General features: G+C 39.1%; 1 protein-coding gene across 1 annotated transcript in view; it reads left to right on the top strand.

The window, feature by feature from the left end:
• Positions 1–12,926, top strand: part of LOC124120911 (amidase-like) — a 28,017-nt gene extending 15,091 nt beyond the window's left edge. The window contains exons 6-11 of the mRNA XM_046483819.2: positions 2,791–2,991; positions 4,907–4,981; positions 5,119–5,278; positions 6,843–6,905; positions 9,746–10,033; positions 10,957–12,926. Of these exons, the coding sequence (XP_046339775.1) occupies positions 2,791–2,991; positions 4,907–4,981; positions 5,119–5,278; positions 6,843–6,905; positions 9,746–10,033; positions 10,957–11,150 (981 nt within the window). The 3' untranslated portion in view covers positions 11,151–12,926. The remainder of the gene's footprint in view (positions 1–2,790; positions 2,992–4,906; positions 4,982–5,118; positions 5,279–6,842; positions 6,906–9,745; positions 10,034–10,956) is intronic.
• The last annotated feature ends 6,541 nt before the right edge of the window (positions 12,927–19,467 follow it).

Below are 19,467 nucleotides of genomic sequence, written 5' to 3'. Positions count from 1 at the left end.
CAACAACGCTTTGAAAACGGCGCTCTCTTGCAACGCGTAATAACACAGGTGCACAGGTCCGTGATCTTAGAACATTCCGAAAAGTGGTCACAGGTAGTTATATATGTAACAAATATTACTAAAGTTCAAGATTAAAAAACACCAAAGTCGTGAGTAGTTCAAAATAAGTGTTCAAAACACATAGTTTTTCAAACGAAGTTGACAAATAACACTCCTAACTTAATCCAAAGAGAGATGTTTTAATTTCTTTCAAACTGTTGCACACTATTGAACACTGTGGACTGGCTGTCGTTTCTCGGAAATTTGTGAGAGCGGTCATTTCTTGGAAATCGAACATGCCATCATTTCTATTGTAGGGGTGACGGGTAATAGAAAAAGGTTTTAAAATGCTAAACGAATATATTTCTACAGCAAACTTTATGAAATAACATTCTAATACACATTTAACATGTCTAAGAGTTATTAGTTAGATAGCAATTACCCCCAGTAAACAATAATAACATCAAAGTAAATGCCTCTCCACCCCGAACTTGGATGTGGCAGAACTTGACCTAAATCACGGTTACTCACACCTGTCAATGGCTGACAATCATGTGTTTACATTGACTTGATATAGTTAAAAGAAGCAAGATGACAACCCCGATCTATGATGTGGTTCAACATTTACCTGTAGATTTACTGGGATTGATCGAGCCTGCTGGTACATCCATATGATTACCAATGGAACTGAGTATGACTGAACAGCCGCTGTTTAGGCTGCAGACGAGCCGGATATTTTGAAACGAGGAATCTGCATGGTGTGACCTGTCAATTTCAAGATTTCACGGATCCAAAGCCAAATAGTGACAGAACTTAGACATTTCTGGTCCAGAAATAGTACGTCGTGTATAATTTTCATAATTGTGCGTGTTCTGAAATGGATTTCATCAAGTTTGATAAGCTGTCACTTCAGTTGGGACATTGTTTTCGTGGACTTTCGAAAGGGAGTGTTTTCTGATGCACTTTCAAATCCCCTCCTGCCAAATTCTAACGGTGGTGGTTGACGGAGATGGTAATGGATATCGATCAGAAAAAGGTTTGTAAACACCATGTTGTCATGAATAAAATGTCTTCAAACACATTTTCTTATGTTATATTTCACTTTCATTGTCGGTTATTTCAATAATGAAATTACCTGTTCGTGGGTTTCAGAAAAAGTTACCAAAAAAATGAACAATTATTATTTTCTCAACAAAATTTATTAGATATCACTCTTTGAAAGTCTTTCACTTATTTTGATGTGTGAATCTTTTAATTATACCTCCCCACCCTGAAATGAGAACCGTCCTAACGTGTCCCGGTTGTCACTGTATCTGCACTACACTCTGTTATGGCTGCCAAAGAAATTGTTAACAGTAACAGTGCTGTTAAAGAATTGCAGGAAACCAGAAGACAACCCAGTACTGATGCACAGTGTGATATGCTGTTCAACATTAACACGTTGACTAACTATCCCTGCTGATGTGATGTTGTTTTTTCAAACAATTTTTATGGTGTTATATTTTACTTTCATTGTCGGTTGTTACAATGAGGAAATAGCTTAACTTGTTCCGATTCTGTTCACCATAGAACATTTCTCTAACAGTTGTATGCAAAAGATATGCCTTCGTTAAATCTTTTAATGTCATCATCGAAGCAGTCAGGGTTGCGGCCTAGAACGCCCCAAATATCCGATATCAAACTACCGTATTTCCTCTATTTGACACTATACGCCGTCTATTAATTTCGCAAGAGCCCTTGACTCGGTGTGTATTAGAGACCCGTCTGGTATTAGAGACCCAGCGTGTATTAGAGGAAATATAGATATGTTTTACAGTTCATATGGGGGTGATCGATCGGCAGCCATTTTCTGTGAATCGATATGTAGGCTATCTATGTATTCATATGCACGTTTTTTGTGTGAAAAGGCTTAATATATTTGAAAGGGGTTTCCGTAGCAAAAAGGAAACCTCTTTTTAACCAATCAGAATCAAGCATTCATCAATGTCATGGTAGAATGGAATTTGTTCTGAGCTTCAGTTATATCGATGATCTGATATCGATGATTAATGGTCAAATAGCCAATTCCCTTCTACTGATTTACTCACCTGAACTAGAAATTAAAGTGAAACAGTGAAACAGCCTTATCACAATTAGATCTGTGCATAAAAATGAAGAGAGAGACACAAAACTATCTTCAAGACCATGACAAGTGTGATGACTTTTGAATAGTCAACTTTCCCTTTATGTTTAGCAATGTTTCAGCAGCTCCACCCTTTGGTGTTGACATTTCACAAATTTTGAGGTACAAAACAGCATGCTTTTTCTCCCAAGAGCATCATATGACTGTTGTTCAAAACTTGTTTGATCAAGGTAACAATATTTAAGGCCTTAGTAAAGGTTTCTAAAAGTTTTGCGGTAGACGTTTGGAGGACATTTCCAAATTTGACACATCAGTGACCAAAATGATGTCCGATGCAAGTCCTTATTTCGACCTGTACAATATGTCCACGTTTTTCAGATGAACAATTGACTTGCCTTTCATGTGTTTGTGATGGGTGTCATGGGTGGGACAGGATGCTCTAACCTCTCCGTGAACAGCTGGTTGCATCACTTGCAATGTGATTCATAAATGCAACTGTGCAGAGCTTTCTTTTTGATTATGTAAATGGTTTTGTCGCTTTTCTTTTTTTTTAAATCAAACTTGTTAGGATTGACTCATTGAGTGCACTTAACCTCTATTTGTGTTGATCCTGTGTATGTATTTTCCAGGTTGCAGCAGGTCAGCTGGACATGGCTCTAGGGGGAGACCAGGGAGGCTCTATCAGGATCCCAGCCAGCTGGTGTGGCATTGTGGGACTGAAGCCGACACATGGACTGGTTCCTTACACTGGGGCCATGCCCATTGAAATCACCATGGACCATCTTGGACCAATGACCAAAACAGTGTTTGATTGTGCCTTGATGCTGGAGGTGAGTTTTACACCTGTGACCCAAAACAGTGTCTGACTACAATGCCCTGATGCTAATTGAGTCTTTGTCCCGGGCCCAAACAATGTCCGACTATGTCTTGATAATAGAGATGAGTCTTTGACGTGTTACCAAAACAGTGTCTGACTACAATGCCCTGATGCTAATTGAGTCTTTGTCCCGGGCCCAAACAATGTCCGACTATGTCTTGATAATAGAGATGAGTCTTTGACGTGTGACCAAAACAGTTTCTGACTACAATGCCCTGATCCTAATTGAGTCTTTGTCCCGGGCCCAAACAATGTCCGACTATGTCTTGATAATAGAGATGAGTCTTTCACCTGTGACCAAAACAGTGTCTGACTACAATGCCCTGATCCTAATTGAGTCTTTGTCCCAGGCCCAAACAATGTCCGACTATGTCTTGATAATAGAGATGAGTCTTTGATGTGTGACCAAAACAGTGTCTGACTACAATGCCCTGATCCTAATTGAGTCTTTGTCCCGGGCCCAAACAATGTCCGACTATGTCTTGATAATAGAGATGAGTCTTTCACCTGTGACCAAAACAGTTTCTGACTACAATGCCCTGATCCTAATTGAGTCTTTGTCCCAGGCCCAAACAATGTCCGACTATGTCTTGATAATAGAGATGAGTCTTTGACGTGTGACCAAAACAGTGTCTGACTACAATGCCCTGATCCTAATTGAGTCTTTGTCCCGGGCCCAAACAATGTCCGACTATGTCTTGATAATAGAGATGAGTCTTTGACGTGTTACCAAAACAGTGTCTGACTACAATGCCCTGATGCTAATTGAGTCTTTGTCCCGGGCCCAAACAATGTCCGACTATGTCTTGATAATAGAGATGAGTCTTTGATATGTGACCAAAACAGTGTCTGACTACAATGCCCTGATCCTAATTGAGTCTTTGTCCCGGGCCCAAACAATGTCGGACTATGTCTTGATAATAGAGATGAGTCTTTCACCTGTGACCAAAACAGTTTCTGACTACAATGCCCTGATGCTAATTGAGACTTTGTCCCGGGCCCAAACAATGTCCGACTATGTCTTGATAATAGAGATGAGTCTTTGACGTGTTACCAAAACAGTGTCTGACTACAATGCCCTGATGCTAATTGAGTCTTTGTCCCGGGCCCAAACAATGTCCTACTATGTCTTGATAATAGAGATGAGTCTTTGACGTGTGACCAAAACAGTTTCTGACTACAATGCCCTGATCCTAATTGAGTCTTTGTCCCGGGCCCAAACAATGTCCGACTATGTCTTGATAATAGAGATGAGTCTTTCACCTGTGACCAAAACAGTGTCTGACTACAATGCCCTGATCCTAATTGAGTCTTTCTCCCAGACCCAAACAATGTCCGACTGTGTCTTGATAATAGAGATGAGTCTTTGATGTGTGACCAAAACAGTGTCTGACTACAATGCCCTGATCCTAATTGAGTCTTTCTCCCAGACCAAACAGTGTCCGACTGTGTCTTTAAGCTAGACGTGAAACTTTGTCCCAGACCAAACAGTGTCCGACTGTGTCTTGAAGCTAGACGTGAAACTTTGTCCCAGACCAAGCAGTGTCTGACTGTGTCTTGAAGCTAGACGTGAAACTTTGTCCCAGACCAAACAGTGTCTGACTGAGCCGTCATGGTCGAGGTGAGTCTTTGACCTGTGACCCAAACAGTGTCTGACTGTGCCCTGATGCTACAGGTGTTCCTCTGACCCTGTCCTAGCCTATCCATGATGGAATAGGCCATGTAACTAGAGATGATGGCTTTAAGATTATTAATTTTATCAGCTCCTTATCAACGATCGGTGTACCTGCAATTATTTCTGGTGTATCCAGAATATTGCTGGTGTTGGCATAAATCCACATTCACTCACTCACCCTCCTATGTTACAGGTGCTTGCTGGTTATGACGATGGCCGGGACCCAAGACAACTGCCCCATATAACTGTTCCAGAATACACAAAAGAGGTAGGTTCATAGCACACACAGCATGAATGCTGATATATAGCAGAAGTATCTGCTAATGCCTGTGTGTATTCTATAGACAGAAATTGTGTCAAAAGTATATTGCAGTTCAGATAGTAATATGTCTGTCGTTGTTACAGCTTGAGTCTGGCATCTCCGGCAAGAAGATCGGCGTGTTGAAGGAAGGGTTTGACGTGTGTACGGAGCCTGACGTGGTGGAGATAGTGAGGAGAGAAGTGGATAGACTGAAGAAAGCAGGGGCGGAGGTGGAGGAAGTATCACTGCCCACTCACTTGGATGGTAGGGGCAACATTTACTACATTAGAAAGAAAGACCCGTGAAGATCCGGGGTAGAATAGGACTTCAGCAACCCATGCTTGCCGTAAAAGGCGACTATGCTTGTCGTAAGAGGCAACTAACAGGATCAGCTGGTCAGCCTCGCTGACTTGGTTGATGCAGGTTATTGTATCCCATTTGCGTGGATAGATACTCATGATATCAATCACTGGATTGTCTTGTCCAGACTCGATTATTTACAGGCTGCCGTCACGTTGCTGGAATATTGCTGAGTGCGGCATTAGCAACAAATAAACTAACAAAAACATTTGAATAATTAAGGAGTGCTTTGTGTTTAATGCTACTTGGAACAATTTCCAGCTACGTCATAGCATCCACGTAAGGTAGGGGAGGAGGCCAGTGTGACACAGGGTGCAGATGTTTACCACTTTGTTGAAACCCATGTACATACTAGAGGTGTGACGATAGAGTTACATTATTTTTCAGTTTGACTGTTCCAGTCATTAGGGGAATGTTATGCTTCATTTGGATACTTAGGAAAATTAGTTCGAGACAACTGAAAATTTTTGACACGCCCAGTTCAACAGGTCCGAGTATAAATGATGATAAATATAGAAGGTATTCGCAGGGACAGGAAGGTGAGTTAAAGAAAAATTCTACACATCCAAGTTCAGCACAGCAAAGTTCGACTATACATCAATTTCATGTACCATGAAATAATAGGATGACAAGGTAGACACAATTTTATGGATAACAACTTCTTTTATACTGTAAAAAGCTCCTTATACCGTTGTCAAACAAGACGTCTATACCAAAATGTCGCTTTTTACAGTATTAAAGAAGTTGTTATCCATAAAATTGTGTCTACCTTGTCATTCGTCAACTTCTAAGTAATGCCTATCAAACAATTTAATAATAGTATTGTCTCCATTTATGTTCAGAAATTTATTTAAAAATTCCACTAGTCCTGTGGATACCACTATGTACAGTAAACTACCGTTATAACAAACTAAAATGGACCTCTCATTTTAGTTTTGTATAAGGGGGCACGGGTGGCCCAGTCGTCTAAGGCGGCGCGATTCGCTGTGCAGAGTTGCGTCCCTTGGGCACGCCAGAAACCTATGATTGTGGGTTCGAATCCTGGTTCGCCCCGATTATGTTTCTAGGTTTGTCAGCACCATACCCGTGCTCGTGGGTTTCCCTGAAGTGGTAAACGTCTGAGACCTGCATCACTTGGGGTTTTCCTCCCACATTAAGCTGACACGCCGTGATATGACTGGAATACTGTTAAAAGCGGCGTTAAACCTAACTTACACACTCACACTAGTTCGTTATAACCGTAGTTCATTTTATACGCTTATATACAGCATATATACTGCAGTTAGACGGTACCAAAAAGTAAGTTCATTATATCGGTCAGTTCGTTATAAGCATGTTTGTTATAAATGTACTTTACTGTATATTAGTCGTGACTATATGTCAAGTGCCAGAGTCTAAAGTGATGTTTTTACATGAAGACCCGAGGTGTTTTGAAAAGCGCCCACTGTGCAGTGTGTTTCCCCTTCAGGTCCTGCCATCTGGAATGCAGTCATCCTTCAAGGGGCCTACAACTGTATGGTAAAAGGGAATGGTGAGTGGGAGGAAGTCTTCGTCCAATCATTGGCCATCATATGATTCGAGTGAGTGAGTGAGTGAGTTGGGTTTAATGCCGCTTTTAACAGTATTCCAGTTATATCGTGGTGTGTCAGCTTAATGTGGGAGGAAAGCCCCAAGTGATGCAGGTCTCAGACGTCTATCACTTTGGTGAAACCCACGAGCACGGGTATGGTGCTGACAAACCTAGAAACATAATCGGGGCGAACCGGGATTCGAACCCACAATCATAGGTTTCTGGCGTGCCCAAGGGATGCAACTCTGCACAGCAAATCGCGGCGCCTTAGACGACTGGGCCACCCATGCCCCCCTCATATGATGCGAACATTTCATGGACATGCACTAAAAACAGATGAAGTTTCTGTTAATTTAAAAATGAATCAGCCTGTTATTCTGTGAATAGTGATGATTCCTGGAATGGGCACATGAGCATATAAGAACTGTTTGTTTCTTGCATTCTCACCCATGAATGAATAGAAGATGATTAGAAGCGATCTTTCTGTTTGTTCTGGGTACCAGACCACCGTAAAATAAAATGTGTTTGGTAACTATCAGAGAATTCAGAGCTCCAGATAAGCTTTTGGTGTTGTGGGTATTTTACCCATACATTTTAAAATCATTGGGTATCAGTAATTCTATCTGGGTATTCAAATTTCTGTTACCCACTATTTTTTATCCCCCCCGGCATATAATGCGGGGGGGATATAGCGATCAGCCAGTCTGTCTGTCCGTCCATCTGTCCATCTGTAATCATTTCCTATTCCGGGGCAGAATTCCAAAACCATTCATTGTATTTGATCGAAACTTGGCAAATCTATCAGGCACATACTGAAGTGGTGCCTTTTGATATTTTGGGATTTTTCTAATTTTTATTTTTTTAAATTTTTATGGAATGAAGTTGGACATAGACCTCAATTGGGGATGGGGTTCGTTTCCGGGCAGAATTCAAAAACCATTCAGTGTATTTGATCGAAACTTGGCAAAGCTATCAGGCACATACTGAAGTGGTGCCTTTTGATATTTTGGGATTTTTCTAATTTTTATTTTTATCCCCCCGGCATATAATGCGGGGTGATATAGCTATGGGCATGCCCATCCATCCGTCTGTCTGAATCATTTTCGGAGCAGAACTCGAAAACCGTTAAATATTTCTTCATCAAACTTTTTGTTTATATCATTTAAGTGGTGAAGTTGTGCCTTTTGCTATTTTGGAATTTTTGCAATTTTGTTATTTTCCAATTTTGAAGAAAGCATGCTGGACATAGGCTAACTTTGTGAGTGATGTTTGTTTCCGGAGCAGAACTCCAAAACTGTTAAAAATTTCTTCATCAAACTTTGCATTTATATCACTCAACTGGTGAAGTTGTGCCTTTTGCTATTTAGGAATTTTAGAAATGTTTATCTTTTACGTTTCCATGGCAACAAGTTGGACTTAGGTTCTATAAGGGTGGTGTTCATTTCCGAAGTGTAACTCAAAAACCATTAAATACTTTCTTACAAATCTTTGCATGTCTACCAGGCACATACTGAACTGGTGCCTTTTGCTATTTAGGAATTTTATAAATTTTAAATTTTTACATTTCCATGGTAACAAGTTGGACTTAAATTCTATAAGGGTGGTTTTCGTTTCTGGAGCATAACTCAAAACCCATTCAAAACTTTCTAACAAAACTTTGCATGTCTATCAGACTCATGCTGAACTGGTGCCCTTTGCTATTTAGGAATTTTATAAATTTTTATTTTTGACGTTTCAAAGGCAATAAGTTGGATTTAAGTTTTAATGTACAGAAACACACTTGTTTTACTTTCCGTTTCATATGGATGCGACCATGGTGGATCTTTTGTGGGTAAACAATGTATGCTTCTTCAAGAACATTCAACTCTTGACTCATTACATACAGAATTGCACATTTACTTGTGGTTACTTTACAAACAACTGCCGGGGGGATATGTCATCTTTCTGATGACTCTTGTTACACATGTGGGTATTTAAGTTAAATATTTAAAAACACTATTCATCTAGTCCCTGCAAACTGGTGTCGTGTGGGTTCGAGAGCTTTATAGGACTCAAAAATACCACGATACTTCCGCAAGAAAGTGTGATGGCAAATGATCGTGATGTACATGTAACTGTTTTTTATTTTACTGCATATTTCTGCATCTCTGAAACGTATTTTACGCAGATACGCAGCTTATCTGGAGCTCTGAGAATTGCCACAATAATGCGAAATCCTCAACAATTTTAGAAGTAACGTTTTACATGATGCAGAAATGTGCATCCAGTGCACATAAATGTAAAGAATGGACATTGACAAAAAATATTTATCATCCAAAACTGACTCCCACTCTCGATTGGGTGAGATCAAGTGATATCTACATTGTAGATATCGATGCAATGAAATTGCATCACAATGCTTTGCAGACCATTGTGACATCATTGGTTACCATGACGTCACAAACAAATGACATCACTAATGATATTCATTGTACTAAATTCTTGACAAGAAGTACGAAGGTCCTGTAAGTAAAGTAATTATCAAATCCTACGGTACAGTACACTACACTACATTTCATCCCTATTAGTATTAGGGGGTCCCATGGTTCCCCTAGGTTGTTAGGTCCAGGTAAAACCCTGGGCCCTGTTCCTCAAAGCGATCTTAGCGCTAAGGTGATCGTAAGTCCCATACTTTAACTTAGGGTTACGATCATCGTTGCGCTAAGATCGCTTTGAGGAATGGGGCCCAGATCTACATCTAACGTTGAATGCGTCATCTGCATATCAAATTAAGGGCAGTGACAATACAAGTATATCTTCAGGAAATGGACTCTTCTGGAAAGGGTTTTATGGAGTTTCCCTCCAAGAGGCGGTGTCGAGAGGCTTGTACACGAGGCCCCAGGACATGTCCGGAATTCTGAAGTCGTTCTGTCTGATGGCTGAGTACATGGACAGAAAGTACGAGAACAAGTTCTACGCCCAGGGACAGAACCTCACCATGATGCTGACCAGAGCTTATGACAGTGTTCTGGCAAAGTATGATGTTCTGGTGATGCCAACACTGCCCTATAAGGCATCGAAGATTCCGTCATCTGATTCTACACTGAAAGGTTAGTGAGGTTAAGGAATTTATCTTGTAACCATGGTGACTGTTTCATGTTTTGGAATTTGAAAGTTGTACATGAAGAAATGAAGGAATGTGTCATAATCCCAGAATTGTATGTGGTTTCCTGTCGACAGTAATATATTTGTGCACTGAAGGTACTCGTAGGAGTTTCTTGGTCATTGTGTCTGGTAAATAAAGAATCTCTTTTGATCAATTAACATGATTCAATTAAAGAATGAAACTGAGGCTTTCATATCAAAAACATGAGTGAGAATGTACTTGCAATCCAATATCATTCAGAATTATTTTTTACAAAAACAATGAATTGATTCGAGGATGACATTGATTTTTTTTAACCATCTTAAAATTATTAGGTCAGATCGCTGTGCAAGAAAATATCAAAATACACTTCTTTAATTTATGAATTTATAACTTATTTATGTAACGGTACGAAAAATCACAACTTAAATATTGTATTGGAACATGTGTTCATAATATGCTGCAATTGTTTTTGTGTGTGCGAATTTTTTTGTTAAATTAATCACGCTGCAAACTTTGTGTTCCTCATAATAAAGAAGTTGACATCCATATATTCTTTTCCTTTTGTGAATATTAGTTTTCCCCAAATGTGGGCCCAGTTTTTTATGTCATATAATAATACAGTGATTAAAGTCTTTTTAAGTTGGTAAGCTTCATTGGGTTGACATAGTGGGCCCTTGTTTTTTTTTTTTGGTATGGATATATAACAAAGGATAGTATTCTAGTCTTGCTACATTGATGGGAAATGTCTTATAAATTAGTTATTTAGTGTGTCAGGACCTCTGTGATAGGTACTCAAAGTACACAAAGTTTCAACAGGATCACCAGCTTACTTTTTATTATCACACATTACCAACGACATCTGACCGAATATTTCTTCACTTCCAGAGCAGCTGGAGGTGGGACTCACAATGATCACAAACACCTGCCCTTTCGACAGCACCGGTCATCCCGCACTCTCCATCAACGCCGGCTTCAGCGAGGGGCTCCCCATTGGGATGATGATTGTGGGCCGTCACTATGACGAGACGACCATTCTCAAGGTTGCCCGCGCCTATGAGAAAATTCGAGACACAAAATGAGGTCGTGCCGTGAAAAATGAGATGAGATCATGAAAACGTGATGTTGATCAAGTGGTAAATTTTGGAATCTCATCTCTTCACTTATAGTAGATAATTGGAACCAAATTATGATACGTATCTCACTGAAATGTTACTTCATCAGAAAATAATGGCAAAAGGTTATCAGGCTAATAGTGTCAAGTTTTTCGCACAGCCTGCATATAATAGGTATTTGTGTTGTTTCCCCCGAACTCAGTGTGTCTACGTCTCTATGCTGTCAGGCGTAAGGTGTGTGAAGTTTCATTGTGGAGAAGGTCCACAATGTCTCCTCAACACCCCTCCTCGATAACCCTCAGGAAACTTTGAACTTGCCTTCGAATAGACTACACAAGACTACAGTTTGACAAGACTACAGTAGAATAGAGTTTGACTTGAGTAGGCTTTGACTAGACTAGCCTTATAACATTGGTATTGTACTTATCCTGATAATGGGATTGAGAAATGGTAGAATGTAGGGCTGTGACGAGTCCAAATTTTCTACCCGGGTACCAACACCCCTATTACCCGACCTTACCCGCTGTTGGTGTCAAGAGATAGGTACCAAATGTCCGATTAGGAATAGTTTGACAGTGGCACTGGCAGAATGTATCTAGATACACGTATAAAACAGTGTGGTCATGCTTACACTGAAGTTGACTGATGTTTTAGCTTTGTTCAAACATATATAAGACAGAAGGAACGTGTTCATAGTCATGAAGAAATGCGAACATTAGAGACTTGAAATCCTGTGGTTGTTTACCCTGTCCCATTAGTCATTCACTGGCTTCCAATCATCTTAATCAGCTCTCTGTGTCCATCTATCAGTTTACTGTATAAACATTGATGTTAGTAAGTATATATACCTATGTTGTCAAGTACTATCCATCACTTGCTTGATAAAGGTTTTAGGATCGCACCAATTGTAATAAAGAAGTTGTTCATCCATAGAACTTGTCTTTCTTTAGACTTGAAATTGTCGTGTAACCATGTAGATATTGTGAGATTGTGGCAGAACTGTCTTGTCTTTAGTGGGTTGTGTACTGGTCTTTGTATCCCTGCTGAGTGTTACCTTTTAGCTCACCTGAAGTGAACTTATGTCACGGCCTGCATGTCATGCATTCTTTCCCGTCTGCATCAGAGTTTGTAGTCATCTTCTCCTCTCCCAAGAATCACAGATGCTGAAACTTGACACACTGTTTCAAACCAATGATGGAACCTGAATATTTTCACAAGGTTTCAATCTGTTTTCCAAAATGCCTGCCATGGCCAGAAAGCATACACAGGATCAGAGTTAAAACTTCATTTATGTAAATTTATACAATGTTACGTATCATGTTCATTGTTGATGATTGAGAAATGTTGACATGTGATATTTTTTACATATTTGTCAATACTTTCATCCTCAATATTATACGGAAAACGCTGACAGCACACATTCTTATATGGCTGTCTTTGTTGACATTTTAAACTGTTTACAAGTTAACCAGGAGAGCTACAGTACCTTGGCACTACATACATTTTTATCATAATATACCAAGTTTAAACATTAGTTTAAGATTAGAGATTTCATGTATAGATATAGTCAGAATCGTCCAGTGGAGTCTTCTTTGAGCAGAGAATTGTTATGATTGTGATTTCTTATGATTATGGGGGGCAGTTGGTTAGCCTTGTGGTTAAAGCGTTTGCTTGTCACGCCGAACACCCAGGTTTGATTCACCACGAGGGTACAATGTGTGAAGCCCATTTTCCTTTGTCCCTCACCGTGATATTGCTGGAATAATAATAAAAAGGCGTAAAACCAAACTAACTCACTCTTATTATTATGGAATGTGTTTTGTCACCTTTTGTTTATATATTAAAGAGTTGACATTATGCCAGATAAAGACAAGACCATATATTTCAGTACAATACATTAATATAATATGATGAAGCATGCATAATGGAGTGAAATGGGTTCCAATCTGAGTTCGCCCCAATTATGTTTCTAGGTTTGTCAGCACCATACCCGTGCACAAGACATCTTCCAAAAAAAACCATGCCTACACAACCGCATCTAAAAAAGTACAACAAACAAGCTGTCCATACACCCTAAAATTCTAAACCTATAAATAAAAACACAGAAACTCACAATAATAATAAAATAATTAGAAAATCTATTTTCAAGATGGCGACCATTTTATTGAAAAAGAAATAAATATTTGATATTATGTGATACATAATTTGCCAAATCCAGTACATTTCCCAGTCGTGAGGAATCATCAGTTCCACAATGTATGAAGAATTTTTTCCGTCAACTCCTCGAAGGACCTAAATCATCACCAGAACAAAATAATTCAAGGAAGGTCCTCTCTGTGAGTCAAGTGGCCATGCTAAATATGACTTCTCTTTCAGCGAACTTTAATTGTGAGTCTCCACTTACTGTGTTCCTAGCCCTCAAATTGCATTCCGAAACAAGCAAAAAATTGGTAGAACTGCTGCACACTTATGATCTGAGTGTGTCATATACGAAAATCCTCACCATCGAACGTAACTTTGCTCAGGCTATTGCCGATCAAACAAAGAACAAAGCTGAAATGGTCTGTCCTACAAATTTGCGTACACATATTTTCACAGTTGCAGCTCTAGATAACTTGGATCATAATCCAACATCACGCACTGCAAGCTCATCGTTCCATGGGACTGGTCATGGTCACTACCCTGCAGAAGCTTGTGCCTCTGTTCTTTGCTCTGGATCACCAGAATTATGTCAGGTGGATTCCAATCTTTATCCCAGACCTGGAAGCTCTCCCGCATAGCATCCAAGTAGAGTTTGAGAAGGGACACTGGACGATAACTCGAAGCAATCGGCGTTTCTCATCAGAACAACTGACCATGCTCTTGAGCAAGCCAATAAAAAGGTGAAAGGAGTAGTTGGCATTATTGGTCTGACCGAAAACCCTGCCATGCTGGAACGCTGGATTATAAGTGGCCCAGAAATAAGCTGTGTTGTAGAGGAGTTTACCCGGGCATATGACAATGCTGATGATGAAGAACTCTCTCGTCATGAGGAAGGATATGCATCTCAGCTCCGATTTCAACGTCATGCCAGAGACCTGACCGATGTGTTGCTAAGGAAAGGAAATCCTTTTGAGGAGGGCAGTAACGACCTGGTTACATTAGACAACAAGGTGTGAGAGTCTGTGGCTGCTGCCGAATCTGTCTATAAAATTGAGTCTGTTTGACAAGAGCAGTACAATAATAACAGAAGCGTGCTTGACTCAAACGACACACTTCTGACAGCGCCTATCAAGCGAAACAACTTACTCTTGTTCTACGAGAAGAAACGATAGAAGAAGACAGCAGTTAAGCTGAAAATGCACCACTTCAAACATCATGCTGAACTTTATGGTCAAGCATTTCTTATGCTAGACAGCCGTGGGGGTGGGGGGATTTGGGGGAGTTTTGTCATCTGAAGGATCCCTCAACTCTTGTACCAAGTCGGATTTATATCTTGGAAACCAGTACGAGTAGTGCCATTTCAGTTGATGAAGACGTAGCTGCACCGGATGTGTATAATTTCATTGTTATTGACGGTTGAATTCTCATGTACTCACTTCCTGGTACAAGTGTCCAAGGCAAGAACTTTGACTCATATTTCGACAAGGTGTTCTGCCCAAGAGTTCACCATGACTTGAAAAGATCAACCAGAGTAGACATTGTCCGGGACGAGTATTTTACACTGACAATCAAAGGAGGCAAAAGGGAAAAAAGAGGAACAGGTACGCGACAACGTGTAAATGGTACTGCCAAAATGCCAGGAAATTGGCAGATGTTTCTGGCAAATGTTGACAACAAGAAGGAGCTGTTCAAATTCATATCAAACAAATAAAACAGAAGAACACTTCCCAGATGAGAAGGATGTTTATAAAACTACAGGTGATCAAGTACACCATGTTTGAAACAATCCATCAATGGGTAAATGCAACCACGAGGTAGCAGACACACGTGTCTTAATACATCTCCTCCATGCCCTCCAGACCTCGTCACTTGGAATGGTTCACACTGGAGACACAGATGTTGTCATAATACTCCTAAGTAATTTCCATCACATCAAAGCTCTGAATCCAGCTGCAGAAATCTGGATATCTCTCAAAGCTGGAAAGACAACCAGAGTGATCTCCCTGAACACTATTGCTAGGAATCTGGAGAATATCAAGAGAAGTGTAAGCATCTGGACGTCAGCTCGCATGTCAATGGTGCCTTTCAAGAACCCCACTGATCATGGGTGGAAGGTGAAAGGAAGAGGATAGCAAGCTGATTCCGATTTGGACCACAGTGCCCCCCCCCCCCCCCCCCCGCGAAGGATGTTTTCCATCTGGATGTAAAGTGTAATTGCACAAGCCTCTGTTCTCGGTGCAAGTGCATGAGATCAAAGTTGAAGTGAACACGTTTGTGCAAGTGCAAATGCGAGAAGTAGCTTGACAATTTCCAATAGGTTGATTTTGTGAACAGGACGTCCGTCTACTCAATTTTTCACCACAATGGCTGCCATCTTGAAAATGGTGGCCATTTTGAATTTGGAAATGTCATAATTGAATTTCCTGTCCCTGAAAACCCCTATTTTGATGGATCATATGACTCTCTACTAGCGATATCAGCAAAGTTATGGATTTTTTTAATAATGTTGGCGGCCATCTTTAAAAATGGCTGTCAGAAGACTCATTTTTTATGTGAGAGCTCGACACTCAGAGCAAAATTGTTCTACGAGGTCATACCTTCACACTAGTCCCGAAATCAAAACTTGTACATTAATTTGAAATGACTCAGTGTCTGGGCACCCCACTAAATGTAAAATACGTCAGTCACTCAACCAATTCATGTACTCAACCATCTCCACTATTATTTTCCCCAAAGATCAGATTAAAAACAGTTATCAAGATTTATTTACATATCTTTACAAGTACTTAATCTTTGCATGGAAACTGCCGTCTTGATGTTTTAGTCTGTATTGTATGACATTATAATTAGATATATGCTCCTGTTCCGTCGCTGGTGGTTTTATTCATGAGAAATAAACAGAATTTGGTTTGCACCCAACCATGCGCGTGCTAAATTATACAGCGTCAAGCGTTCAGAGCGCCAACGAAATTTTTTAAAGTAGAAATTAAGCAAAACGAACATTTATCAAATTTCTTATTGCTAGAACATATGCATATGCTGTTGTGGGTTTTCAAAATAATCTTCGTTCTCTCTGCTGTTAAGAATATTAAAACAACAATTACTATGATCGGAAATATATTACATCTTATTTACGCACCCGGATGCTCAAAACCTTAATACAATGCTAGTATCAGACATTTGTGTTCCAGGGAGTGAATACCCAATCGACGAGTACCAAGCCAGGTCTACAGACACTGGTTTTCTTTGAACTAAAAAAGCAGGGCATTCAGCTGTCGGGGCTATACGCCAGCTTGTGATTTTAATTAATTGTTACCAGATGGCCCCAGCTAGGGTAGCAGACGACACACAAACTGGTATGTTATGAACACGTTTCATCTAATGTTTTTAGCCATCATATTCCTTTTAAAAGCAACCAGGGTGAACTCGACAGTAAAGACTCAATTGCTATAAAATCGACGAGTCGTACACTTGAACTACCACGTGGCTCACGTGGTTTACATGATGGAGAGTCTAGTCCAGCTTGTGCACAAACTGGCCCTCTTAGCGAAAGTTGCTCAGTGGAAAATGACAATTCAGAATTATTTGTTAATAAATTTGGACAAATTAGTGTTATCAACATAAATGTGTGCGGTCTGAGAAAACGACTTAATTGTCCAGAGTTTTTGGATCTTGTAAATATTTTTAACTTTGTTGCTCTTCAAGAAACCAAAACAGATACACTCGATGATATTGAAATTGATGGTTTTAAACTGTTTTTAAAACACAGGAGCCTGGGTGACAGGCGTTCGGGAAGTATAGGCCTTGCAGTTAAACATTGTTTCTCTAAATATATCACTATATTAGATTTTGAATCGGATTACATACTATGTTTTAAACTATCTAAGTTAGCTTTCAATAGCAATGATGACCTTTTAATTGGTATTGTGTATCTTCCACCTGAAGGTTCTAAGTACGCCACTACAGACATGTTTGATCAGTTAGAACAAGCACTATTATATATGTACTCTCACACTGAAACTGTCATCCTTACAGGAGATTTTAATGCTCGTACTGGAACACTGTGTGAATATGTCTGTCTAGATAAACATTTGTTAGAGGAATTAGATATTGATACTGAAGAAATGTCAGATGACTTTGATCCTGAATCTGTTCTAGATGAACTCGGACTTCCACGTCATCGATACTCGAACGATAGTAACAAAATTAATAATTATGGTTACAAACTGATTGATATCTGTAAAAAAAATAATATATTTATTTGCAATGGAAGAATAGAAAAAGACCCAAAATCCGGAAATGTTACCTGTAAGGATACAAGTACTGTTGACTATGTCATATGTTCCAACAGCTGCCTGTCATATTTTAAGAGCTTTGAAATTGTTGATTTTTCTCCCCTATACTCAGATGTACATTGTCCTATACCTTTTTCGTTATCAAGTATGAATAGCAGAATGTATGGTAATGTACCTAAATCATCTACCAGTAAACCTGTAACAATTTCTACAAAACCCAAAAGATATGACTCATCAAAAACAAACCAATACAGGAACAATATTGATGTTACGCGGATACAAGATGTAAGCACATTATTAGATAAAGTGGATGATGACACTACGAAGGCAAATGAATTAATAAATAACGCAACTGTTATCTTCTCTGATACTCTTACAAATGCAGCGATAAATACATTTGGCATACGCTCTTCCCCCTCATATAATTATACTGGCAATGATAAGAAACATAAAGTTAACAAACCTTGGTTCGGAAAAGAATGTACTCTGAAACGTAGACACTACCATAAAGCTAGGAGAAAATATCGAAGACATAGGAATCAAGAAAACCATATCTACTTTAGTCATGCAGCTAAGGAGTATAAGAAATGTATGAACAAATATATGAAAAGAAATAAATGTAAATTAGCCGTTGAAATTAGAGACTGGCAGAAGAAGAACCCAAGGGACTACTGGAAACTACTGCGTAAACGTAAGCGTGCGCATAATGACTCATCCCCTGGTGTTAATGAACTATATGAATACTTTAAGAATATAAACGCACAAGAGTATGATGATACAGTTCCTGAAGATATTAATAATACACATGTACCCCTAGATTGCTCAGTTCTTAATGTTTCCATAACACAACAAGAAATTAGTGAATCAGTATCACAACTGAAAAGAAATAAAGCACCAGGTGAAGACTTTGTAGAAAACGAATATATAATTGACTCGATTGATTTATTTCTCCCATTTTTAGTGAAACTTTTTAATGTCGTACTTGACACAGGTGAAGTTCCCGACTCATGGTTAATTGGGGTCACTAAACCTATCTATAAAGGTAAAGGTGACTCGTGTGATCCTAGTTCGTATAGACCCATTACTATTTTGAGCTGTCTTGGAAAACTTTTTACAAGTATACTTAACTGTAGATTATTCAGATTTTTAAACATTAACTCTTTATTATCCCCTTGCCAAGCCGGTTTTCGTAAAGGTTACTCAACAGTTGATAACATGTTTGTTCTTAATTCAGTTATAGAATTCCTAAAACACAACAAACAGAAATTGTACTGTGCATTCATTTACTTTTCCAAAGCTTTTGACAACGTTTGGAGAGTTGGACTTTGGTAAAAAATGTTAACTTATGGTATCCAAGGAAAATTCTTTACATTAGTACAAAATATGTATTCCAATATTAAATCCTGTATCGAGTTTAATCATGAAAAATCTGCGTTTTTCCCAAGTTTTTCGGGGGTCCGACAGGGAGAAAACCTTTCTCCGTTATTGTTTTCTATATTTATAAATGATTTAGAATCCTGGCTAAAAACATTTGATTGTAATGGTGTTGATATATCCAGCAAACGTGATTTGAATTTAGTTTGTCTACAACTACTAGTTCTGTTATATGCAGACGATACAGTGCTATTTGCTACTTCAGCGTCAGCCCTGCAGAGGTCCCTGGATTATTTTCATGTATATTGTCAGAAATGGAAACTAACTGTAAATAGTGATAAAACTAAAATTGTTATTTTTGGAAGTGGTAAGTGTAGAGTAAACAAGCTATCATTTTACTTTGGCAAAGAAGAAATTGAAATAGTTGATAATTATAAATATCTAGGTTTTAACTTTCACAAAAATAGAAAATT

This window comes from Haliotis rufescens, unplaced genomic scaffold (assembly GCF_023055435.1).
Source record: "Haliotis rufescens isolate VD_foot unplaced genomic scaffold, xgHalRufe1.0.p SCAF_16, whole genome shotgun sequence".
Classification (NCBI taxonomy): Eukaryota; Metazoa; Mollusca; class Gastropoda; order Lepetellida; family Haliotidae; genus Haliotis; species Haliotis rufescens.
This window is presented reverse-complemented; position numbering and strand designations above follow the sequence as displayed.